At 32.5% G+C, this 26,053-nt stretch overlaps 5 protein-coding genes across 5 annotated transcripts in view; all 5 read right to left on the bottom strand.

Annotated features, from left to right (window-relative positions):
• LOC102580959 (G-type lectin S-receptor-like serine/threonine-protein kinase At4g03230) overlaps nucleotides 1-1,347 on the bottom strand; it is a gene marked incomplete at its 5' end in the record, with an annotated part of 6,982 nt that extends 5,635 nt beyond the window's left edge. The window contains 3 exons of the mRNA XM_015308629.1: nucleotides 624-834; nucleotides 905-1,098; nucleotides 1,185-1,347. Coding sequence (XP_015164115.1) covers nucleotides 624-834; nucleotides 905-1,098; nucleotides 1,185-1,347 — 568 coding nt within the window. The remainder of the gene's footprint in view (nucleotides 1-623; nucleotides 835-904; nucleotides 1,099-1,184) is intronic.
• Nucleotides 1,270-2,902, bottom strand: LOC107060609 (G-type lectin S-receptor-like serine/threonine-protein kinase At4g03230). Its single transcript, XM_015308672.1, has 2 exons — nucleotides 1,420-2,902; nucleotides 1,270-1,337 (listed from the first exon to the last, which is right to left on the bottom strand). Exon 1 carries the CDS (start codon nucleotides 2,528-2,530, stop codon nucleotides 1,424-1,426), a length of 1,107 nt encoding a protein of 368 aa, XP_015164158.1. The 5' UTR covers nucleotides 2,531-2,902; the 3' UTR covers nucleotides 1,270-1,337; nucleotides 1,420-1,423.
• Nucleotides 2,903-4,614: 1,712 nt separating this feature from the next.
• LOC102578637 (uncharacterized) lies at nucleotides 4,615-9,009 on the bottom strand. Its single transcript, XM_006347025.2, has 2 exons — nucleotides 7,934-9,009; nucleotides 4,615-4,987 (listed from the first exon to the last, which is right to left on the bottom strand). The coding sequence occupies exons 1-2, from the start codon at nucleotides 8,219-8,221 to the stop codon at nucleotides 4,817-4,819; spliced, it is 459 nt and encodes a 152-aa protein (XP_006347087.1). The 5' UTR covers nucleotides 8,222-9,009; the 3' UTR covers nucleotides 4,615-4,816.
• An 8,423-nt stretch (nucleotides 9,010-17,432) lies between these two features.
• On the bottom strand, nucleotides 17,433-18,536 carry LOC107060589 (kelch-like protein 28). The gene has a single exon (XM_015308628.1). The coding sequence runs from the start codon at nucleotides 18,534-18,536 to the stop codon at nucleotides 17,433-17,435; it is 1,104 nt and encodes a 367-aa protein (XP_015164114.1).
• Nucleotides 18,537-21,577: 3,041 nt separating this feature from the next.
• LOC102606412 (glucose-induced degradation protein 8 homolog) lies at nucleotides 21,578-25,744 on the bottom strand. Its single transcript, XM_006347023.2, has 6 exons — nucleotides 25,377-25,744; nucleotides 24,983-25,142; nucleotides 24,784-24,890; nucleotides 22,450-22,581; nucleotides 22,037-22,193; nucleotides 21,578-21,900 (listed from the first exon to the last, which is right to left on the bottom strand). Exons 1-6 carry the CDS (start codon nucleotides 25,386-25,388, stop codon nucleotides 21,779-21,781), a joined length of 690 nt encoding a protein of 229 aa, XP_006347085.1. The 5' UTR covers nucleotides 25,389-25,744; the 3' UTR covers nucleotides 21,578-21,778.
• Nucleotides 25,745-26,053: the final 309 nt, after the last annotated feature.

The raw sequence follows: 26,053 nt of genomic DNA, 5'->3' as shown, positions 1-26,053 counted from the left end.
TTTTTAAAAAATATTTTCAATTTCAAAAATTATTTTCTACTCTAGTAATAAAAGATATTTCTCAAAAATATTTTTGATTCAAAAACCAGACACTAAAAATCTTTTCTCCTCACCAACCAAACATGAGAAAATAAATAAAAAATCTATTTGTTTTTCTAGGAAAACATTTTCCTTCATACCAAACACAGCCAATATGTTTGATAAATGTCTCAAGAGAACTATCCGGAACAAGTCCATCAAGTCAAAGTTGAATTTACATTGTGTCTTTAAGAAACTTAATCCCCTTCTAGTAGTACCCGAGGTATTTGTGTAGAGTGAACTCAAAGAACAACTAAATCACAGTTAGATCTTACTTTTCACCAATTACAGAAATTAAGCATTCTAATTCCTAAGCTTTTGCTAATACAAAGATCTTTCCACACCAAAATGAAATTCCCTTGTTTTCTGTTTTCCAATGTAACAATAATGACCCCAACAAAGCAAAGTTTTAGTTGAACAATGGTTTAGTTAAATAAATATTGACCCTTGTATCTATCTGTATGTATAATGAAATTTAGAGGTTCACTGAACCAACGGGAGAGATTCTATAATGGAGTTCTGAGAAGAAAAGTAAGTAGACTCACTAAATATATGGGTGTCTAAGCTTTTGTTGGGCATATATTCATATAATAAGATCTTTTCGTTCTCCTCGATGCAGTAGCCCAAAAGTCTGACTAGATTTCTGTGTTGGAGTTTGGCAATTAACATTACTTCGTTTTTAAATTCTTCTGCACCTTGACTAGAATGACTTGACAACCTCTTAATTGCCATTTCTTGTCCTTGAGGGAACTTACCCTGTACGTACAATATTAGCTGTAGTTAGAAAAATGATTTTAAAAATGGTACATGTGAGAATCACCACCACCTTGTAAACAGGGCCAAATCCACCTTGACCAAGCCTGTTTGCATCTGAGAAGTTGTCCGTAGCGACTAGTATGCTTTCCAAGTTGAAAAATGGGATATCGATCCGTTTCTTATCATCTTCGGTTACCAAATATTTAGATGAACCTCCACACTCGGACAAGTACTCTATCCCATTCCCCAAACTTATTTTCTTGGCTTCTCATTACATAAAGTGAGTTCAAAATTAGCACCAAATTCACAATACATATATCATTTATATAAAAGCTTGTGCTATTTGTTACCTTTCCTTCTTGCCACCTTTTTTCTATGGTAGATTACATAGCAAATGGTTATGGTTATAGTTCCAGCAGCAGCTACACTGACAGAAATAATCAGGACTTTGAGATTCAAGGATGTTGCCTTCTCTCCACTCCATCCTCTTTGTCCTACATGCTCTGAACCAAACGAAATTGAAACTTGCGTAGGTGAATAAAATGGAGGATACAACTAAAAGGATTTGTCGGTGGTGATCCACACCTTGTTAGGTATGCAAACAAAGTTTCCCATTGATAGTTGAAAAGTTTAAGAATGTGTCAAATTCTGACTTCTTGTTGCAACCACGAACTGACTTTCTTGAACAACCATCAGTACAAGTCCCAACCGTCCATTCATCTGGAGAATCAGGGTCAAATCCTGGCAAACACTTGCACCGAGACATAAACCCACTGTTGCAAATTCCAAATTTCCCACAACTTTCATTCACATCGCATGGATCTTGTGGTTCTGACCATATTTGTAACCACCCTGTACTCTCGTTACTCCAGCCATATAATTGTATTTCCCCTGAGGAATTCAGTAGTAGCCTTGTGTAATTAAAGTCTGGCACAGATGAAACATCATCAGTCGGTGACTTGTTCAATTTCGGGGTATATTGTTGTTCTGTATTGAAACTGAAATTGGTTAACATTGATCCCACAAGAGAGGGCAGTTCCCTGGAACTAAAGGGCTTAGCAGAAACAGAGGCTTTCCAGTGAAGGCCCCTTTTTTGGGATAGTATGTTGTACTCAAATTTGGTTGCTGTATTTTGCCGAAACGTGTAATCTCCAGTGCTGGGATCCTCTTGGGTAACCCTCCAAGCAGTCAACTTCAATGCACTGTCCATGTTCATACCAGGAAGGAAGGTGTCAGTGGGGTTGTCAAAACTTTGCCACAATCTCTTGCCTGACAATTCATCAATTAAAACCAAATTTCCTGAGTCATAGAGATTTGCTGTACGCTTAGAAGAAGATGCACTAACGAGTCCTGTTGAAAAGTAAGAGTTCTTCTTTGAGTCCAACACTTTGAGATTACCATCCACATCAATGCCAATAGCCAAAATTTCATCTGATACGGGAATTGGTCTGTCCCTATTGGCAACCCACACAATAGTTTTGGGACTCACCCGGTACCATATGCCAACATAATTTCTAAGTTTTCCGTCTTTAGATCGTGTGTTGAAGAGTCCCAGCTCGAATATCTGTCCAGCTGACACAAGAGTTTTCCTTTTGTTTTTTAATATGTTCCTTGAAGTTATGATGTCCCTAGAATCACATTTGAAGTGACTCAAATACAGCAAGAATACAAACAAGAAGACACTAGTAGACTTCATGTTGCTAGCTCATAAAAACAATGGCTATGGAATATTGGTATTCAGATTTGAATTTACAAGTCTTCAGAATAATCTGTGGTGCTTAGATAGACTACCGTAAGGATTTTCCTCAAACTGGGACCAATTATTCAATATGATTCCAGCTCTTTTGTTTTCAATTGACTAGGATAACAAGTTTCTCGGAAAATCAGGAAAATGACTTTCAAAAAAACAAGTTCCATAAGTGACATTCCATCCTATTCACCCCTACCTGGACTAAGATTATATGTAAATGCTACTCTATTAGTTACGATATTTCTACTTACCAAACACTAGAAAAAAAGTTACTACAATACTAAATAGTTTTCTTTACCAATCACACCCTTAGTCTTCTTTCTTTTCAATCTAAATTTTGCATTCCCTCCTTAAATCCCATGGTACTAAATGGTAGTACTGGGGACCCTTTTTTTGTTTTCTTTCTCCTCCCCGGTCCCATAATTGTTTCCTCCAATCATGTACGTACTAGTCTTAATCGTCTTTACTCTTGAAAAATAAGTAATTAATGTTTTTTTTTTAAAAAAAATCTTTCTTTATTATATTGAAAGTCGAAAATAAAAATAAATGGAGAGAATTAATTGAAAGAAAAAACACAAGAATCCAACTACTCCTCAACATTTTTGGACCAGTCATTCCCCGATGGCTCGTGCTTCATAATCATTTGACTCTGACAATTCTTAAAATAGTAAGTATAGTCTATTATTGCTTTCTTTTACACGGTTTGGGATATTGATTTGATCGAATTCAGTAGTTTCTGTTTGTATTATGTATTTATTTTAAAAATTTATTGTATATGTATTGACTACTTTTAAAACTTTTTGTTTGTCAAGATTTAAATTACGTAAATTTTGAATTAAAATCTTTAATTATATTGATATGAGACAAGTTATAACTTATACAAGTATATTTCATGTAACTTTTTAATACTTAAATTTTAATTTTAAAATATTGAGTTGATCTAATCTAGTTTAGCTTCAAAGATTTGTTAAATTTACTTTCAAGAAATAAAAATAGCACATAAATTGAGACGAGGAAAGAATTAATATAGAATTCAATTATTCAAAAAAGACTAGAATTTAAAATTCATAAATTAAATTTCAAGTACCTCCGTCTCCAACTTTGAATGGATATTTAGTTTTGATTTGAGGAGGATTCAAAAATTAAATTTGTAATTTTAATTTTTCTTGAATTGAAATTTATTATTGCCGGAGGATTAATCTTCTGAATACAAGAGAAGCATGAGTGAAGAGAATAAACTCTGGCGTCATAAGATAAGGAAGACATTAAACGATAGTGTGTAATACGCAATGTATGGGTTAAATAAATGTCACGAGTTTGAAATCTTATTTTTCCACCAAATAATATCAAATTAATTGTCGAAAATATTGACTCATCAACTAATTTCAACACCCATTCGTCAATCCTCGCTGAGATGGATATTTTCGATGTTGCCTTTACTAAATACCCAAAATTAGTGGACATACAGTATACACCAAGTATAATATGTGTGTATATATTGTATAAGAAGTGTATATATTTATATTGCCTATAATATGTCTTTTGATTTTATGTGGTCATTCGGTTATCAATATTTTCGGATGGCTACTTTATGTCCTTTGCCCCATTTTGTACTTCATATGAAATTTGAAGGCTGGCCCCATTGGCCCAATTCATATACTAATACTGAATATACCCTTACTATATTTATAGTATTTTTCATATAGTTTTTGAATATATAAATTTTTTGTTTAAAATATCAAATTAATGTAATCTAATTTAATTTTGAAAACAAGTCAAATTGATTTTGTAAAGCGCAACATGACAAATAGAACTGGACGGAGGAAGTACCTTATAGCAGTTATTTTTCCGGTTTTAAGAAGGTATAGCTCTCGTCTCAGTTTTTTCTTTGAAATCGGAAAATTTGAAGTAGGTTTTGTGAGAATTAGCAGTTAACTAGGTTTGAATTCAAGAGGATATATGCTTAGAATACCATGATGTAACTTGGGAAGACCAATTTTGAATAATTCAATGCTGGAGAATGGAACATATTGACAACATAGACAAGCTAAAACCTCTTTAGCTATTTCTTAACTGAAGTTTTGGGTACAAAAAAGAGCAAACCAGCTGAGAAAATTCTATGTACATAACCCAAAATCCCAACTGGGAAACTCAAAATATATGCTCAGGTTACCCTTCATAATTCCATAAAACTGGCATTTTCCGATGTATGCATCATCAAGTTAAGAAGAGCTAGGACGACACGTTTGAGTTGGAATTTATGACACTGGGTATAGGATTCTGCTGATGGGAAGGCCATGGATTGCGTTCCGGTTGACAAGGTGCAGGAGCAGGATGAGCAATAAAAGTTGGAATGTCATTTCCTGGCATCAAGACTGAAACTTCTTTGGCATTTGTAGATACCTGAAGCAATCAAATGTTTTCACATGTGTTACATTTCATAAAAGATTCAATGTGAAAGTAAACTAGACGATTAAGAGGTACAATATAACAAATCGCAACTGCTAAAAGACTTGTTATCGACTCTTTTGTATCTTTCTATTGTCAGATATATATACTGCAAGTTTTTAAGATTCTCCCACTCTTAGTTATGTTATCCAAAGAGGGACTAGGTGTTTGATCTTGTATATATGTATGTGTAGTTTAGCTGCTAGAAGCAAGGAACACGAAGAGATGAATCCAAGTCTTTCGAAGGATTATCCATATGCCAACCAAACAATGAACCATAGCTAAATTAATCGATGGCCTTCTAACTTAGTTGGGCACTAAAACACACAATAATTGTAGGCCAACCTAACTCTGAACATCACTATGTGTGTTAATACAATATGTTACCTTCTGACTCACTTTAGCTTTCTATATTTAATTTCCTAAAGGTTAATTGTACATGTTCATCTATGATTCCTTTACATTTCACATTATGTTTGGTTGGTGGAATCCAGGCTGAATGTTTTATTTTATGGGGGATAAATATGGGTACCAATGAGTGCCTTCCAGCACATAAAAACTCACCCCACCCCCCCCAAACACACACACACAAAAGGTCAACTCAGTTTCTCAAGTGAAAAATCTTTTTCCACTCATACTATTAAAAAAAAATTCAAGTGAAATGTAAGTTAAAACACTACTTCAACTTCAAAAAATTATGTTTCTGAATTCCAATCAATTCTGCAACCAAACGCGCATACTTAGTATCTAAACTTGAAGCAGGTTAAGCATATTAAGCCTGTTTGTGCATCTGTAAGAAGGATTAGCAGGGACTAAGAAGATAAATCATTTTAAAAGTTGTGAAGTTCCACACAAAAAGGCACCAGGATAAAGAGAAGGGGGACAAAAGTCCCAATAAAGGAAAAATTTGCGGATGGTTTAACATAAAGTTGATTTCATACAAGGAGAAAAAGATTGGAAGAATTGTTAGTTATGACAGCAAAAGGAAACTATTTGTCTATAATTGCATGTAGCAGTAGTACAGGGTGGAGAGAAGACATACTACTTCCTCCGGTCCCAAATATTAGTCGTTTGGTACGAAAAGATAATGTCTTTTTTATTTTTTTTAAAAAGTGAGTTTCTTGCTTATTTTTTTGTGTTCATTAAATAAGCAAGAAATATTATCCTAAAACATTAGATTATGTTTTTATATAATCTAGACAAATATGATCATAGAGGTGGAGAGGGAGACTGGGGACGGTGACAATTGGGGTGGGATGGAATATGAGGTGTGTTGGATGACCGGGAGGATACAATTAATGCAGAATGCCACTTGTGAAACTTGTTTTTCCCTACTTCCCTAGGGAAATCATTTTCCTTATTATTTTGGAAAAGCATTTTCCGAAAAATGTTTTCCTCCATACCGAACACAACCTAAGACTACTAAATGGGCAAAACCCCTCAAAAGATACAATATGAATTGGATAAAGTAAACAAGAAAAAACAAAGATTTTCTCAGGGTTGCCAATCTGTCTCCACTCCAGGAGTATTCCATGGAGGACATCATTAACATTGGTGGTGACTGGTGAAGGGATATATTAATGGAGGTGATGAACAAGGAGTGGGGGCAAAGACTTAATATACAACAAAAAAACAACAAGTAGGCATAAAGTCCCCAGATCTTATTAAAGAGGACCAACTGAAAAGCTAACTTCTTAAATGGAAGAGGGGCCAGGGCAATTGTTCAAACACAAAATTAATGTGAGTGTTTTCTTGTGTATCACAATATGAAGAATATGCACATGCAAATATATAGTTTTATAATTCATAGACCTCTTAAAAAAATATTTATCATCTTTTATAGTTCCACAACTTGGGTTTCTGCTGTAAAGTAGTAGCAACTTTTTCTTTTTTAGATGATCGGAGTGTCTAGACCAACTTTTACACACCTCGACTAATTTCACGAGATAACTGTCACTTACCACTAGTAAGTGATACCAGATAACTTTGTCCACTAAGGGACGGACAAATGGGAAGAATCAAATATGTTATTCCACATTAATGTCACTAAAAGCCTCTGAAATGCTCTCACTGACACAAGTCTTGGAAAAAATGAGTCAAGATTTATGAAATGAGAATTTATTCTACTGTTTCTGCAAAAAATTATGGGATATTTACCTTAGCCCATCCCCCACCCCACCCAAAACATAAGAATTTGAAAACTTGAGAAAAATAGATGGAATATTTTACTAATAAAATAAAAAGGGAAATAAAGGGAAGAAATTATTATTCTAGTGACTGAAAATGGCACACAGGTATATCAATTATAGTAGAATTTAAACCTGTATGACAATTTCTTAGATGGGACAGATTTCATTCTAATAAACAGCAACACAAATTAAAGATTGCAATACTACATATATTCTGCAAAGCACAGAGAAATATTAAAACCTATATGAATTAAACAATAAATACATTGACACCTATTTTGTTTAAATATATTATCTTTCTAAGAAACAATAAAGCAAAATACTAACAACTCATGTAAAATCCAAATAAAAAAGGTTAAACATCAAATTCCTGCTCATCATTTCCTAACCTAATTCACAATTAGCATTAGCTACAATACAAAAACTTCAAAACCCCAAATGGTCAATGTAACAATAAATAATCCAACTGACATTTAGCAGAAGACTATTTGCTCCGTTTCAATTAATTCGTTTTACTTTTCAGCGCAACTCTTTAATTCTAAGATTCCACCTAACGCGCTTAAGACCGTAAAATTAAAAGACATTTTGATACATTTAAAATAACTTAAATTCAAAATCAGATAAACAAATAGAAACTAGTGAGTATTTCCAAAAAGGACCCTGAAAGTTCACAAACAAGATATAGATAGCTAAATTCTTAAAAGACACTTACTTTGGGTGTAGGATAGCCAAGTTTGTGGTTGAACCCTAACTGAGACTCAATGTCTGCATGCCGGCGGTGACCAACGGAGGGAGTCAATTCCGGCGGAGAAGGTGGTCTGAGGAACCTCTCAAAGATAGCCATGATAAGGAACATAGATATGAGAATAGCAGTGGCAACAAAACCAAAAGAAACAGCATTAACAGAGTTATCAAAATGAGTCCAATGATCATCTTTTGTTAAGTACATTGGTGAACCAGTGGGTGATGGTGGCCAACCCCAACCCTCTTCTTCTGCCATTTTTTTCTTCAAAACCCCACAAATCAAGAACTGCTAAAAATGCAAACTTTTCACAAACATAAGAAAAAAACAACAAGAACTTGAGAATACAGAGTTTATCCAAAACCACCCACAAACTAAAAACTGCTAAAAATGCAAACTTTGTACCAGCATAAGAAAAAAAAAAAACAAGGACTTGGGAATACAAAGTTTTTTCAAAACCCCACAAACCAAAAACTGTTAAAAATGCAAACTTTTTACCAACATAAGAAAAAAAACAAACAAAAACTTGAGAATACAAAGTTTATTCAAAACCCCACAAATCAAGAACTGCTAAAATGCAAACTTTTTACCAACATAAGAAAATAAAAACAAGAACTTGGGAATTCAGAGTTTTTTTCAAAACCCCACAAACCAAGAACTGCTAAAAATGCTAACTTTCTACCAACATAACCAAAAAAAACGAAAACTTTGGACTACAGAAGCTTTTCAAGATTTTGACACCATTAAAAAGAGAGAGAAAAACATGAAGATGGGTTGATTTTGAAATAAAGGAAGGAGCTTTGGAATTTGGTCAGAGATGAGGTGAGTGAGGGCCTCTCTGCTGAAATGGTGCAGCAGTAGCAGGAAGACTGAGGTCTGAGAGGTTTTTGTCTTTATCCTCAGCTCTGTTTTTAAGTACACACACAAGTTGGAAATATCAAATTTGACAGTTGAAATGGACATATGTATCTCCTCCCATGGCATATATTGGAATCATCTTGTACCAGGGCCTTTTCATGGGAAATAGTTTTCAATTTTGTTTCAGTTAAGTTAATTAAAGCCATTTTGTTTTTAACTTTTCCACTCAAATTATTTATCGTGATTTCTATACATAATTGTCTCACATTATTTGTCATGATTTCTACCTCTCACATTATTTATGAATAAAATATTCAATGAAAAGAACTAGTGTTTTCAAAAACGTTTTTGGAGCGAGTCCCATATTGAGTCTCGGGGCGTGGCGTACCAAAAATGCTCCGGAGCGTAAATTAAAGACGTAGATTCATAAGAAGTAAGTCTTGGACGTAAAAACGTACGCCCATGCGTTTTTAATTAATTTTTAAAACATTTTTTGCTTTAAATCATATTTTTATTATTGGTATAATAATATTTCTCAAATAGTAATTATAATTTTTTTTCCTTCATTATTGATTATTAATACTTATCTCAAATAAAAATCATAAATCATTGAAAGGTTTACTTTTGCATATTTTATTAGTAATAAAACTATAAAATTGAATAGATACGAGACTATGCCCCGTAGAACCATGAGACTTACGCCCCGTGTCTCGGGAGTTACGCCTTGCCATGTACTGTATAAAACGCCTCGCCTCATGTCCCCGCCTTTTAAAACACTGAAAACATATATCTTAATACATAAACAAGGTTAAGATAATCAAAATTTCTCATAATTGACATGGATTATCAATTGTTAAGACAAAGTAGAGACGGAGTAAAAATTTAAATAGTATGAATTCAAACCTTAGAATTCTATCATGAATAATTTATTTACTTGGTTTGAAAATACCTATTTGTACTTGTTTAGTAAATTGCTCAACACATATATATATAAAATCTAATTCAAAAGTCATGTAACTATTAAGTTTGGACAAACTCATGTAAAAGATGTCAATTGTCAACCTATTTTTTACTGTAATCAATTTATCTTTTTATATCTCATTGGTTGGTAGTATGACATTTTAGAAGGTTTCTTTAGTTTGAAAAGAACTTCAGGTTATTATTATTTTGATAGTCTCTTTTGTTTGTCTAAAACAGGAAAAAGTGAACAAGAAAGAAGCAAGTTTTGTAAAGTAACTAGAGCAACTCCAAAAGAATTATATAAAAAATTAGAGATATATATTATTGTCAACTAAACAGCTGTATGCTTAATCTTTTTTTTTACCTAGTATGACTTAATAATTACTGTTGCTCATTTGACTGTTTCTTATTTGTGTCAGCATTAGTAAGTGTTGGTTTGTGCGGCCAGGATCTAGGGATGGTTAGGGTGTTTATTTGAACCTATTCGATTTAAAAATTACACAATATATAAAAAATAATTTTATTTTTATGTATATATATGAATTGTATCTCCTAAACATAAAATTAGAGATTGATTTTTAAGTGGTTTTTGAGGTTCAGGTCCAAACATGGTTTTCTATTAGCTGCTTTAACTATAACCTCAGCTCTATTTATTGATTTGAAAGTCTATCTAGCAGAAGCTCCTAGCTAAATACTCTTCCTCTCGGGATCATGCTTAGTGAAAATTCTGAATTTATCACTATGTAGCTAGTATGGTTAGGGTGTTCATTTGAACCTATTCGATTAAAAATTGCACAATATATAAAAAATAATTTTATTTTTATGTATATATATATATGAAATTGTATCTCCTAAACACAAACTTAGAGATTGGTTTTTAAGTGATTTAGGAGGTTCAAGTCCAAACATGCTTTTCTATTAGCGGCTTTAACTATAACCTCAACTCTATTTATTGATCTGAAAGTCTATCTAGCAGAAGCTCCTAGCTAAATACTCTTATATTCTTCCTCTCGGGATCATGCTTAGTGAAAAATCTGAATTTATCACTATGTAGCTAGTCTTGTTATGACATTTGAACACATCCTTATTTAATTTGTATGTGACACAAATTAATACTACAAGGAAAAGGAAAGGTACAAGCAATGGAACAGTAGAGTACAACATACAAAACATCAGGCCCAATTAAATTAAAAAAACAAGTTTGAAGTCCCACTTTATTGGTGGATGCAAATTACATGAGCATGCACTAGTAATGGTATGGGCCCTGGCAGCTCCTTTTTCCTAATATCCAGCCCAATAACTCTTCTGCTTCTGTCTAACTTGGAATAGCCACTTGTCTTGTCCTTCTTTAATGTAAAAAAGTCTCACTATTCCTCTAGCAACTTGATGATACTTTTCAAAAAAAAAAAAAAAATCCCAAATAAATTAGTAAGTATTTCAAAAGTTGTTTATGCAGAATAATTCATTTTTATATTTTTCCCTTTAGGATATGGTTAGACTCAATAATTGAAAATGAAAAGGTAGAACAATGAGAAATCTATTTATGTGACTAGATCATGCACTTTTAAGTGGTGCAATCTAACATTAGAGCCAATTTAAATTGACTTATTTAATATGTTTATATAAGTTAGAATAATTTTAAAATGATTTTATAATATTTTAAGTATTTTTTAAGTCATAAATTATAAGTTCATTCAAGCGGATTCTTGATATATAATTACTAATGAAGATGCTTGAAGTATTCCAATATGACATATACAAGATAGAGGGGTTGCTCGTATATAGACTATAGTAGTACATGTATATCAAGAGTTTAGCTAATATCCACCGTTGATCTTTTGTAAAAGATAATCAGTGTTATTTTAAAATAATAAATCTCTCTTCGTATGGATATTATTTGTTAATAATTTTAAGCGACTCTTTTATTAAAAATATTTGAACATACAATCAATATAGTAGATACCAAATTAAATATTTAGCACGCGTTTGACCATGCAATACCATATCATCATATAGAATCGTGAGATGGAATCATCGTTTGGACATGTGATTTTACGCTGATTCCATCTCATGATTCCATATTCTTAAAAAACCATGATATGGGAATTCCATATCATGATTTGAGATATTTCTAATACAAAAATTGATCCACAAAATTTTATATTTTTGTTAAAAACAACCTCACATTTATATCTACTAACAATTTATTTTATATGTAAATAAAATTTATAATGACATCATTAATTTTTAAAATTTATTATTCTCACCGACATAAAATTTATTATTGTCACCAACATATAGTCACTTTGACTCACTACCAACCGATTGTTGAGTAATATTAAAGACTAGTACACTACAATTTATGTTCAATTTTTTTATTGAATTAAAGGTTAGATGTAAACAGTTTACTTAAGTGGAAGAACAAATAGTTTTGTAATAATTTATTATGCAGTTTTATAAATTTTTGTTTATTTGGTAAAATTGAATAAATAATTGAGGTTATTTTAATAATTTTACGGCTTATGAGATTCTATGTTTATGAGAAAATATACAACACAAAAATGTTATATCGCTTGTCCACACAAAACTTCAATTCATCTTATAATTCCATATTATGATATCATATCATGATATCATGATACCATATCGCATGATCAAACCAATCCATAAAATATGAGCAAATTAATCTGAACACCGCGATCATTATACATTGTGTGAAATTTATGAAAAAGAAATACTATATTGGGATGTGGTGTCATCACAAAATCTCATATATCAAGAAGGCATGTTAGTGGTCCCTTTCTTGTGAACAAAACAAAAGCTTTCTCCTTCGCTCCCCTTTTGAATTTTCCACTACAAGAACATGACTTGCCTCTTTGACCTCTCTAATTATATATAGACCAAGACAAATTTCTAAATTTCATACTTCGTGAATTTTCAAAAAAATAATAATTGGTTTATATATGATTCATTCTTTAATTTCTATTTCAACCTTGGATAGATCTAAGTGCTAGATATCATTTTCACTAATCTTTTTTAGTTGTTGTTTTCATTTTTCTGAGCCTCTCATCCAAAGTTGTACACTGAGAGATGTGCACAAAAAGTTAAATTTATTTTATGTTAACTCACATCAATAGACTCAAAAAAAGTTGAGAGTGAAATGTTAGATCAAGGGGACCAGCTCGTAAATAAGTGAAATCAATATCACTGAAAAAGTTACTTCTCAATAATAATAAAAATAAAAATATGATGTTTCCCTTTTTAAAATAGTGAAAATAATAATAAGATTAGTAATGAAGATATCGAAAAAGAGATGAGGGTGGTTTCCGTGTTTGGCAGATAAATGAGATTGAAATAATAATTTAAACGTGTAAAAAGGAAATATGTACTTCGATGTTAGATGTATATATGAGAGATATTTAGACATGACACAACACGACTCGTCGTATTCGGCTTATCAAGAAAATTAATAGTTAAGCTATTAACTCTGTGGTTCTTGATAAGCTTTTTATCATACAGTCAGCAAAGTATCTCCAGCTCATCATGCCGACGTGGAACTAATTGTACATTGTGTGCCATACTGAAAAAAGGGAGAAGGGCAAATTAGTCAAAGTAAGAAATATTCTTTGTATCAATCGTAGGGGCCCCTAGCCGACATGTCAGCTCTTAAAATTGTCGGACTTTCCACGTTTCCACCAACAAAATGGACTGATTGTCGTTACGTAGTCGTTTGGTGTGAGGGATAAAAATAAATAAGTCTGGAATAAAATTTTGATGTAACTTATCCCAGCTGTTATAGTATAGTGATGAGATAAGTTATCTCATATATATGATGAAATAAGTTATTTTAGGATAATTAATTTTAAAATAACTAGTTCTCAATCAAACAATTGAAATTAAAATTTAGAATATTCGTTTTTAACAAAAAAAATAAGGAAAAGTTTATCGAAGTTCTTTTGTTTGGATGCCTATATTCATTAAAATTTTGTAAAAATTAAATCTATCAATGAAAGTTAAAGACTTCACTTGAAATTAAACAAGTCCAAACAATTACTCTACTTCACTTATTTTAATGTCTTTGTTTTATTTTTATTATTAATCCATTTAATTTTTAAAAAAACTAATTTAAAATTTTCAAATAATACGTTTAAGATTATAAAATTTAAAAATATTTTAAAATTGCGATTTATTTATTTAAAAGTAAAATAGTAGAGTAAATGAGTGAAAAGAGGGGTAGCGCATGCGGGAAGAAGAGGGATGATCACACGTGAGATGGGATTTGGTCAAACATGTATGCATCTGCCTCCTCAAGTAAATAATAATTGATATAATTATTTTTATTAGTAGTAATGTTTAATGTTAGAACTTGAAAAATAATTCATGGAATAATTATTAATGTTAAAGGTAAATTTAAACATGAAAAAAATAATTATTTTTCTTGATATGTGAAAAATGAAATTTATTTTTTAAATAATGGATAAGTAAAATAATTGTCTTGCATTTACACATCTATTCCTTTTAGTGGCTATTTTTTTTTTTTAAAAAAAGTAAATAGATTAAGAAACTAATATATATTTATGATTCTTGGAGAGTATTCTTTTGAAAAACAATAAAAAATATCGTTGCCAATTGAAGTGTGGAGAAATAGAAGCAGAGAGAGTTGGTATTAACGTTTATAAATTCTGAATTTTACTTAATTATTAGTTTTTTATCTTCATCGATCGCTAAAGAAATACCATGTGACCAGGGTCGACTCAACAACATTGGGGGTCTAAAGCGAAATTTAAGAGAGGGGCCCTAATATTTAATTTTTTTCATCATATATACTTTTAATTAAAATCTATTTTTCTAGCTATTTTAGATGCGAAATCATTAGGTACTGTTTTATAATCAATTTGTTTTAATAAGTCATTTTCAAATGATAATATAACTAATTCATTCAATCTCTCTTGAGACATTGTTGATCTTAAAGAAGATTTAGTCAATTTTTTATTTCGAAAAAACTTCTTTCGGCTGAGGCAACGGTTACAAGAACTGTTAACATTATTCTATAAGCAATATGTGTATTTGGAAAAGAATCAAGTCTTTTTATTAGATTGAGTATTTTCATTAGATCATTAGCTCTACTTGTATTATTTCCATTAACACTTTTAATTCAAAAAATAAATCTAAACCATCAATATCAGAATAACTATTACGTGTTAAAGAAAGATCAAGGTTAAGACAATATTTTTTAAAAATTATCATCATCTAGTGATCTCAATATTTTACCACTAAATAAGAAATCAAAAATATTTCCATATGCTTCAATTGGTTCAAATCCATTTTGAAGTGAAAAAATAGTTTGATCTACTCTACATATATAAAGCAATTAACTCTAAAAGATTCTTCAAGGGACTTTGTGATTTCGCCATCCATATTTTAATCCAATTGTTTCTTACGAAATTCAAGTTTATTTTCATCTCATATGCAATTTCATTAGTAGAAATCATAACACTCATAGTACATATAATTTTTTTTTTAAAATAACATATGTAAGTAATTGTTTTTAAGAAATGGGGATCTCAAAATATATGGGGCCCCAAGCGATGACTTTAATAGCCTAGGGATTAAGACGGCCCTGCATGTCACTAAAAAAATACAACGCAAGAAGGTCACTAAGTAAACTATAATAACTCTCAAGTCTCAACCTTGCTAACAACTCATTTTAGTTATTGAATTCATTTACAATTAAAAAATCATATACAACACTTCATAATTTTTTTACAATATAATTACATTATCTAAGTAAAAGTAATTAATAATTTGCCAATGCAATATCCCTATCTTGAAGCAATTTTTTTTTTTTTAAAAACACTGTATAACATAATGTTTAAAATAATTTTAGTGATATGTCAAACAAATTAGGGACAAATCCTCACAGTTTGTCCCTTGGTATCCTGGCAATTGGTCATTGGATTGGCCGACTCAAATTCCTCAGTCTTTTCTATTCTTTTAATGTCATTTTTATTTTTGTTTGCTTTTTTCAGTGAAAATTGCAACTCTTTTTATTAAAGTAATAAAGTTAGTCACTGTTTGCATCTCTTTTTGATCCTTCTAGTCTAGACCCATATCTATGTCCGATCTTATTTTGTGTCTTGAATTTTTAAAGCGATACGAACAATTTTTCTTATTAAGATATTACTTATTTTGAAATGGAGGAGGTATAATACAATATTAACCTCATTTCCTCAATATTCAATTTTACTTTGAAACATATTTCACATAATTTTCGGTACCAAAGAAATTGTTGTAACTATGAGCAAAATGTGATTTGATAAAACGTGAGATTTTTCGGAACTAATTTACAGATTCTATTTGTGTTATAGGTTGCCAAGAGAAATAACAAGGAAGTTATATACTTTATAACGGGGAATTTAAGTGAAATTTGAATAAAATAGTTTTTGTTTTTAAAATGAAAAATGTTGTTTCTATTTGGCCATGAACAAAAATTGGTGTCTTTTTGTGCGAGTAATTTGGAGTGAAAATATATTTTTGTTGTTTTTCAAATTTTTGAAAATTCTGAAATTCAACTTCAAATAAAATTACGAAATTTTATGATCAAACATATTTTCAGAGTTCAGCTCAGAGAAGAAATAAAAAAAATTCATGATCAAACGCTCTAGATGGACTCGAATGACCCCTTCTATTCGAACCTCTCTTCTTGCTTAGGCAAGATCCATGAAAGTAGGCACTTGGTGCTATGTAAAACAAACATCATTCTATCTTATCTACATTGGTACTCATTTATCCTAAATTAGAAGTCTCGTGGTAGAATGGTAAGTACGATCATTTATTCTAAATCAGAAGTCTCGAGTTTGAGTATCCTTGTACAGAGTCGCCTTTGTTAGAAATCACTTTATCCCCGTGGGATTTTCTGACGCAAATCTATATTTAATTGATCCCCAATATGAATACAGAACACCGAGTAGGAAATCAAAAAGAAAAAAAAACATCATTGTATATTAGTGAAATGATTGCAGACAAGCCAAAAAGCAATTAATCATAGTTTAACACACTAATAAGTCTCACCAAATCTTTTAATCTAGTACTACTACTTAGGCAAATCCCTAAAAAGAAAATTTTAAAAATAAATTTCATGCTAGTAACTAGCTAGGGGAAAGCATAAAATATTTTTATTTTAATCTTTTTATAGTCCTTAATTGCAATTGACATTTTGTAGAAAAATCAATTGTCAACAAAACAACCTGTTTTCATAGACCTAAGTAGGGACATTTGTCCAACATCATCATCATTTAATTTATTTGCTAACATAAAATATGTCATATAAAGCTTAAAGACCTATTATACTAGTAAGGGGCCTAGCTAGAAAGACAATCAAATCATGTTTGCTTAATCTCTTTTCTTATTTTTAGCAAACCATAATGGTTTTGGTTGTTTCCTCTAGTGAAGGAAAAAGGGATTTCCCCACACTTTTTCTTCTATGTTTTCTTGGAAAGCAAGTTATGATGATTACTAAAAAAAAATAAAACAGTCTGATGCACTAAACTTCTGCTATACGCAGAATCTGGTGAAAATTAAGATTATACAATACCTAAATGGTACGAAATTTTTGTTTTGTTGCTTTAGAAAAATCTCTCACCCTAGCTAGCTAATAGAGTTGGACAACACAACAATGACTACATAGCTCTCTTTCCCCTTCCTCTTGTATCGGCTCGAAGCTCTTCCATGCACCACCCATTGCTGATGTGTCAAATGAATATACCGTTGATATTGTTTTTAATGGATCATCGACTGTCCGATAACCTGCCAAAAAGTACAAATGTGTCCCAATTGGGGCCATTGTTAAGTACAGTCGATGAATAAATTGTCCATTTTCTTCAAAGGGGAAAATATTATTTTGTGAACCTTCAACCATGTACCATATGTTAAGTTTCCCATCATAGACCTCAACATTACCTTTCCATACATTAAGACAATCCCCAGAGCTAAATAACCTACCATCCACCTCAACAATTTGATTAGCTGGCACATCCAACTGCCACATCCCTGCCACGAGGTCCCATTGACCCGTTGACATGTCATACAGCTCAGCTGAACAACGGTCAACATATTGCGAAAATCCTCCACCCTGTACAAATCCACCAACCACGTGGATTTTCCCTTGCCACGTCACGCCAACACATTTGCACCTTGACCTATTCATATTTGTCAATAAAGTCCATTGACCATCATCAATTAAAGTATCATAAACTTCAGTTGATGAAGTACCCCTAGCACTACCCAACATTGATTGCCCACCAGCTACATAAATTTTATTTTCCTCAACAACATAGGCAAAATTGTAACGTGGTACATTAAGTGGTGCACATTTTGACCATTGATTAGAATTAACATCGTAACGTAACACCAATGACATCACATCAATATCCCTATCGAAAAATTCATCGATTCCATATTGAACATTTTGAGTTTTCTCTTTTTTACAGAGTCGACCGCCAATAATATATAGTGAATTCAAGACTGAGACCATCGCAAAGTCCTTGAGTACGTGATTTTCAGGTAAATCAGGGATCGACGTAACATAATTCCAAGTATTGTTAGAAGGATCATAACATGCTATCCAATTTGTAATAGTGGCATCATTTGTCACAATTGTTGAACAGAATGAGGCAAAAATAGAGTACCTTGACGTGGAATTTTCCGGTGAACGCGGCGATGCTCGAGATGGGGATGGAAAGGGAAGAGAACCCATAAGTTTGATTGGAAAATACTTACCCGCACTCGATGTTTTTAAAATTGAAAAGTGATGAGAATTTTAGTAACTTAGTATATATTTTTGTGTGCAAATTAGGAAGAAATATATGTTTTTCATGTATGTAAGATTTTAATTGATAAGACGGAGAACACTATGAAAAATTGTTTGTTAGTATCGTTAAAGGTAACTTCCAATGTTTGTAATCTAATGTTTTTATTAGAATGTATCGAAAATTTTAGTTCTTTCTGATTGCCTTTTTTATTACTTGGCACAAGCCTAAGACGGCTACTTTATATGAGTAAAAGGATCTTAATAGTATCAAACATTTTTCAGGTTAATTTATCGAATACAATTTTTTCGAGGAAGGTTTGTCTAAGTTCATATAAGGTGATCAATTTTTTATTCCGCTATGTATGTGGAACAATTTTCCATCCCTCTACCGATACATGTGGACCTCAATTGGAGCGTGACCACTTATAAATAAGGGTTCAACATTGGTGAACAACAATTGAGATTGGCAGGGCCTAGCTCAACCCCAAAAGCAAGCTCATACAGAGAGGTTTATCCAAGTCCATATAAAGAGACACATGAGCCTAATTACTCAATCCCAAAAGCTAGTTCACGAGAAAGATTTGTTCAAATCCACATAAAGAGACCAATTTCTCATTCCTCTATCGATGTGGAACTTCTTAACAGTATTACTGCATTAACGAATTACAGAATTCAAATATAACCTTAATATGATGTACAACCCAATTTTGGAAAAAAAACATCTCTCAAGAGATTTCTTTCGGTGAAAAAATAAACATTTCAGCTAAACTATGAGGTATTTTGTTCAAACATTTAGAAATATAAATAAAATTCACATAATCAAACATATATTTGAAAACTTCCAATTTTTTTACATATAATTTATATCTCCCATGAAATAATTCATAATGTAATCATCCATCAACGTTGAGAAACATCATCCAATGGTTTTCACATGTAGCCTGCTAATTTTGTCTTTCGTTAAAACTCTTTCTTGGGCCATATATTGATAGACTGGGCAACAAAATCTTATCATTTTTGTTTCAACAAGATAACAACTAGACGATAGCGTAAATAGTGCTAGAAAATGACAAAAATATCTCTTATATATGGGGTATATTTAAAGTTGTCATTTAATATTATTCCTGAGCAATTTTTTCTCCTTTTAATTTTTCAAAAAATGAACACTTTTGACTTCCGTCAAATATTTTACTAATAAACTTTTCAGTTATATGGGAGGAAAGTCATGGAAAAAAACTTATTTTTTTTTTTATAAAAAACCAATCCGGTGCATTATACATTCCACATTCATGTCAGGTTTGGAAAAGAATCGCCACTTATAAAGAGAGTGTTATGTGATATAAGATATCTATCCCGATACAAGAATTAGTAGCTAATTACACCATCAAACACGTGACCGATAAATCACAACAAAAACATTCTTCCAAATATTTATGCATTACAAAAATATGAATACACATGGCAAAACTTTTTCCTGAGAAGGTTAGTTACCATCACTAAATATTAGTCAAGAGGTGAAAAATTTGTATTAAATTACTAGTAGGAGCGGATGACTAAGTGATGATCATGGCATGCTAGTTTTTCATATCAAGTAATATTATTCAATAGGAGTACTTTTTTTTTAATGAACGTGGTGCTCATATCAGCTTTCACGCATCTCAACTAATTTCATGGAATATTTCTCACCTTCCACTAACAACAGGTACCATGTAACTTTGTCCACCAAAACTCGAACAGATGAAAAGAATCACCTTATATTTTTTGTCTCCATTGAGTTTTAAACCTGAAACCTCACAGGTTCTCAACCACTGACCTTCACACTCTTCACCCTTGGTTGCCAATTGGAGTACTTATGTTAACAGGATTTTTTTTATAGCTTAATTAACCCCACAAGAAAATATAGTAGTAGTTTTAGGTCTGGGAATTCCCCCACTATGAACTTTGGTGTGCATCCCACTCTGAAAAAGTTAGGAAACAAAAAAGGTAAAGGGAGCAAATCCAAATAAGATACTCTTTTTATGTAGCAATAAATTAATCAGATAATATATAATTATATATAGTAGCACTATTAAAGGGTGCAAATTACATCATGTGGGAATCTATCAATAATGTAGTTGTCGAGCCCAGCATAAATTCGGTGCTTTACATATTATATACTATTACATTTTGCTATTATCAAGAAACAACAACTTTTTTTTCAGTAGTATTTACTCAATCGAATTACTGATTTCATTTCCGTATTTTCTTTTTCCAAACTGCTTTTAGATTTTGAGGGTTTATCGGAAATAATCTATTTATCTCTATCAGGTAGGGGATAAGGTTGTGTACATTGTACCTTCTTCATACCCTACTTGTGAGATTATATTGAAAATGTTATTGTAGATGACTTGCACCTCACAGGCCTACTACTATTATAAACCCAACTATATGCTTTCGAGGAACAGCTCATTAACAAAGAATATCAGAATTGAAAGTCTATTGACAAAAAAAGATGGTCAGTATTATTTCATCCTTAACCAGAGTTTTCGAGCTGAAGCTAGAATGGAGTCGATCAGGAATACACAACTTCAAAATTGGGACTCAGGTTCCCCAAACAAGTACCGAAAATCCGGTGAAGAATCAAGTAAAAAAATTCTGAAGATAATAATGTTAGCGGGCTGAAATAATGTAATTGGGCCATTTACTTTTCATTTCAACAGAGAGCCCCTCTTTATTGGACTTGAGGTCCTAATATCAATGTGAGCCCATTTGAGGAAAATGCCCAAATTTAGCAAAGGAAGACTCTTTCCTCATTGAATTATGTAGTTTTTCATTAATCATCAATTACCCTTAAAAAGCAAGCCAATTACCAGTATTTTGAAGCACCAAGTAGTTAGTGGTGTATCAAATAACGTACATTTACCCACCAAATTCCAAGTTCTTGCTGGAATAAGTACAGCTAAAAAATCACAAATTTTCCAAACGCAACACTACGAAAAGCACAAACAGATTCAGTGATTCGTGATTAAGATAGGAAGGTATAACTAGGTTTGTTTACATCGAGTAGTTAACTGCACATCCTGCTGTCAAAACTAACGTATGCCTAAGAAACCATAGATCAATGAAAATGAATCAACCAGCAACGAGTGGTTAAAAGAGTACAAGGTCTTCTTGCCTTAGCTATATATTCAGGGAACTTGCATCGTATTTTAGACAGCAGGATTTTCAAGTGCTGCAGTCGACAGATTGGTTATGCGAGGGTAATAAACTTTTTCATCAAGCTGGTCCTGTACCCATATCAACATCTTCAATAGGCTTGGAAGCTTCGGATCTGTTGCATAATCAAAACACGAATCAAATGCCATGATCATTATTAAATAAATGTCCAAATTAGACATCAGGCTCTCCCCACAGGCCTATATCAGGAGTGATCAAGTAATTTTTTTTTTAATGAAAATGGGACTAACCCTTTTCATGATTTTGGCTGGTGAGAATTGCCGCATTTACTTCGCTTGCGGTCTTTAAGCGCTGGGATACATCTAGAAGCGCTCCAGCTGGGCATTTAGATACATCTTCGAAAGCTAGCAATGCAACAGTCTTCTCCAAATCTTCTAAGAAGCTTTGCTGTAAAGTTATTATAATTAGTCAAACAGAAAAAACCATGGAAAAACTCCCCCAGTCAATGGGTTTTAATGTCCAGAACTAGGAAGTTCAGCCAGACAAGATTTGAAATGCAGATGATATATGAAGTTAAACTGAGAGTTAGAGCAAAGACTTGCATTTCTCATTCGATAATATAGATTGAGTGAAGATGTATGTTGCATTGGAAAAAAGAAACTTACGGAAATCTCAAACATAGTGTTTAAAGATGAATACTTACATTTTCTTCTCCCATTGGAGCTAGTTCCTCTTGAGCAAACTCCAAAGCTTCTTCAACCTTTCCATTCCTTATCAATTCTATCAGCCTTTGCTGTTGGAGATGGAAAAAGAGCTGGGGATTCGTATCTAATATCTGCATTCATGAAGGTAAACTTAGGATACAATCAACTCAAACAACCTAAAAATCAGCACTCATTTGTGATAACCTTCTAAGTATCAAGATTTTCTAGGCTGTTAATCTCACGAGATGACAAGAGAAAAAATACTAGAGACAAAAGGCAAGGCATATGTGTCCACAAAATAACAGAACAATGAACCAAAAAAAGAAAATTCAACATCGTTTGGATTCTTCGGGAACATCACGTTCCTGATCTGATATCAGCTACGGGGGAAATTGATATTGGCTACATAGAAACAACATTAGATAATCTCCTATTTTTTTAGGGAAAAATAGAAAAAAGAAAAGATAATAGGGGCCTGTAACCCATTGCCATGCATAATAGCTCAGGTTAGAAGTAAGAAACTAGATCATGGTCCGTATGGTCTAATTCTAATCTAAGACAACAATTATAAACTGGTTTCCATGTCATTAACCAAACCAGAAGTTTGCATACACTTTCTATAGGAAGGGTTCAAATATTCAAAGGTAACACAATAATTTTGGACAGTTTGCATCAGGATCTTCTATCGTCAATTTTGTATTCCTTCAGCTCTATCCAAAAAATATTTCTTTTATCGAGAAGAGGCACAAGCTAGAGATGACGTAGAAAGCAAAAAGAAAAAAGAAAAGGATAGCACAACAATAAAGCAAACTTCAAACATATGTTTACTGAAGTAAAACTAACAAGATTCCAAGAGTGACTGAGTGAGTTCAAATGCTTTAATTGCTCAAAGTTTTACCTAGCATACTAAGGAACTGAGTGAGTTCAATTCCTATGTGTTTGTTTGTATTCTTTAGGTTTTAACTGCAAATTTAAAAAGTTGCATAAGAACCATAAACCTTCCAGATGAAGAATTCTCTTACATAATACCAACCCCCTCAAGGGACAGAGCTGTCTATTTCATGCTATCTGCTTATATTCAAGAGCTTCTCTATACTCTATGGTCATTTCAAACAAATGCAATTTATCGTCCCCTCAGTTATATGTTCATAAAAAGCTTGCTCGAGCAGTTTCATGATCAGAACTCTTAAGATCCATATCCCAGCATAAAATTCTGTGACTAATACTTGACCTTGGAGTTTAGGAGACTTCAGGCAGAATTCAAGCTCATATAGGAAAGCTTTGCTTTGAAGTCAAAATAACAAGGGCTAAGCTATTGTTACCATCAGTTAGAAACAAACAAAAAAAGTTCAGAAGATGATTAACAGATCCTCTGTAACAAGGGTCAAGGGTATCTTAACACGGATTAGAAGACAGGTTAAGAAGAATGATTAATAGATTCCATTTAACATTTGCACAAACTGATGGAATGTGCTAGCAGTAAAGACTATACACTTCTCCAAGGATTTAATAGTTCCACTGGGAAGTGAGCAACACAGACATTTATTTAACTTCTGGACAGAAACATAAGATAACAAGGACAAACCCAAAGGAAAAGGGAAATATAAATTATAAGAACTATGAAGACTGTTGTCCACAAGGAGATAAACAAATTGTTGATGCATGATTTGAATCTAGGTGGATCAGTCAAGATGCATGCAAGAAGACACAACACATGTCCAGGGAAAAGAAGAAAAAAAATAATACAAAAAGGAACAGTATATGATAAGTGCTGGATCACATCCACACCTTGATTTAACTAAATCAAATGTCAGGTTACAAAATTAGAACACGACTAATACTGAGTCCCTACATTTTTCCCTCTTCTATTCATTGATGAGCAAACAGTAAAGAGTGAAACAGAAAACAGAAATGAACATTTGTCTTCAGAGGCATCAAGATTCATAAAGTTGATGTGCCTTGAAAATTGTTCCAGTAATTGTTTTCTTTTACTGAGTCACAAAAAAGAAGTGCTCTCCGCAGCTGTGCACTGTAAATAGTTCCTCATCATCTTCTGTTCTAATGACTTCCCTGTTTGCTATCATTTCTTTTGGAATGTCACTCTTAACACATACAGCTAACGGATCACCTATCTATCTCTCAGACACACACATAAAGGAATATGAAAGCTTTACCATGTTTAACATAAAGAGTGGATCATCATATATAATAAGAATCAAAAAAACAAAAACATGCAAACCACAAGAAACTCAAATTATACCACTAGATAGACGATGTGTTTATACTGTGAGATATCATTCTAGCCACATGTACATGATAATCAGCAGGCATACCTCGGGATTCAAATCGTTAACCATCTCGATTGCATCCTCCACATTACCAGACTGCACAGCCTTATTTACAGCCATCCGGTCCTTGATGGTAGCAAGATCTATCTCAGCTATTAACAACATAAGGATAAACAAAATACGCAAACAATAACATACACATTTGTATAAAACATAACATGATCATCTTTCGACATAAGGATACGTTCCGTCCCTGATTCCATTTTGAACTTCTCTGCAGCTTCTGCATAACCCTCTGTGACTAGAAAATTCATTACCAATCTATCTGTATCTTCTTTTCTAATCTTTACATCATTTAGCCTCTTCTCCCAATCATCTCTCGTAATTAATTTCTTTTTCGTGGACTACAAATAAAGAAAAAGATAAATAAAGTTCAACAACATAATCAAATACAATTAACTGATTAATATGCGATTAAAGCAGCAAATAACTCAAAACACATTATTACTTCACCAAGATTCACACATTCAACTTCCAAACAACTGATTTGAAGCAACAAGATTGATAAAAAATGCAAGATAACATCAAATTGGGGGAAATTTTTTTGATGAAATTAAAAAAAAAAATCAAAAAACTACCATGGCTTCCATTTCAGCTTAGCGGCGATACAGAATTCAGAACAATGACATTAGTGTTCAACACTCCACCTTGAAACCCGTATAAACACTCGAAGAAAATGAATCTGGGGAAGAAGATTCTGCAAGTTTGTTTTGTAAAATTAAAATTTGGGGAAGAACTGTGAAGATTGAAGAAGAAGAAAAATGGATTGTTACTCAAGTTACCAGAAATGCCTTCGATTGTACAAACAAACCATGATGGAGTTATTAGGGGGAATTTTTTATTTATCTTGAATTCAAGTTTTTATAGTTACATAGATATATCTTTTTGGTTTCCAATCCGGTTAAGATAGAGTTTCAATTCTCCTTTTTCGGATTTACCCGGTGAGCACAATTCTTACTCGAATAGGTGGTGCCGGTTTCCGGTAATTTGCTAAATTCCACCATGCAGCGGCCATCGCTTACCCTAATGCTCCTGCTCTGGACCTTACTGCTAGCTTTGCTTTGAGCGTTCTTGCTTGCTATGCGCCAGCTAGCGGAATGCTTTACCGAATGCGCCAACCAACCTCTGGTGTCGGGCCTACGTGTGCCAAATAGATAGAGTAGTCTCTTTCTTTAGCCAAGAAAAAGCATTTCTAGTTTGCATTGTCCAATCATTGATCGCGAAAATTTGACAATAACTTGGGTAGGTCACTAGT

Source organism: Solanum tuberosum, unplaced genomic scaffold, assembly GCF_000226075.1.
Source record: "Solanum tuberosum cultivar DM 1-3 516 R44 unplaced genomic scaffold, SolTub_3.0 scf00083, whole genome shotgun sequence".
Classification (NCBI taxonomy): domain Eukaryota; kingdom Viridiplantae; phylum Streptophyta; class Magnoliopsida; order Solanales; family Solanaceae; genus Solanum; species Solanum tuberosum.
Note: the sequence above shows the minus strand (reverse complement) of the source record. Positions and strands in the feature narration are given on the sequence as shown.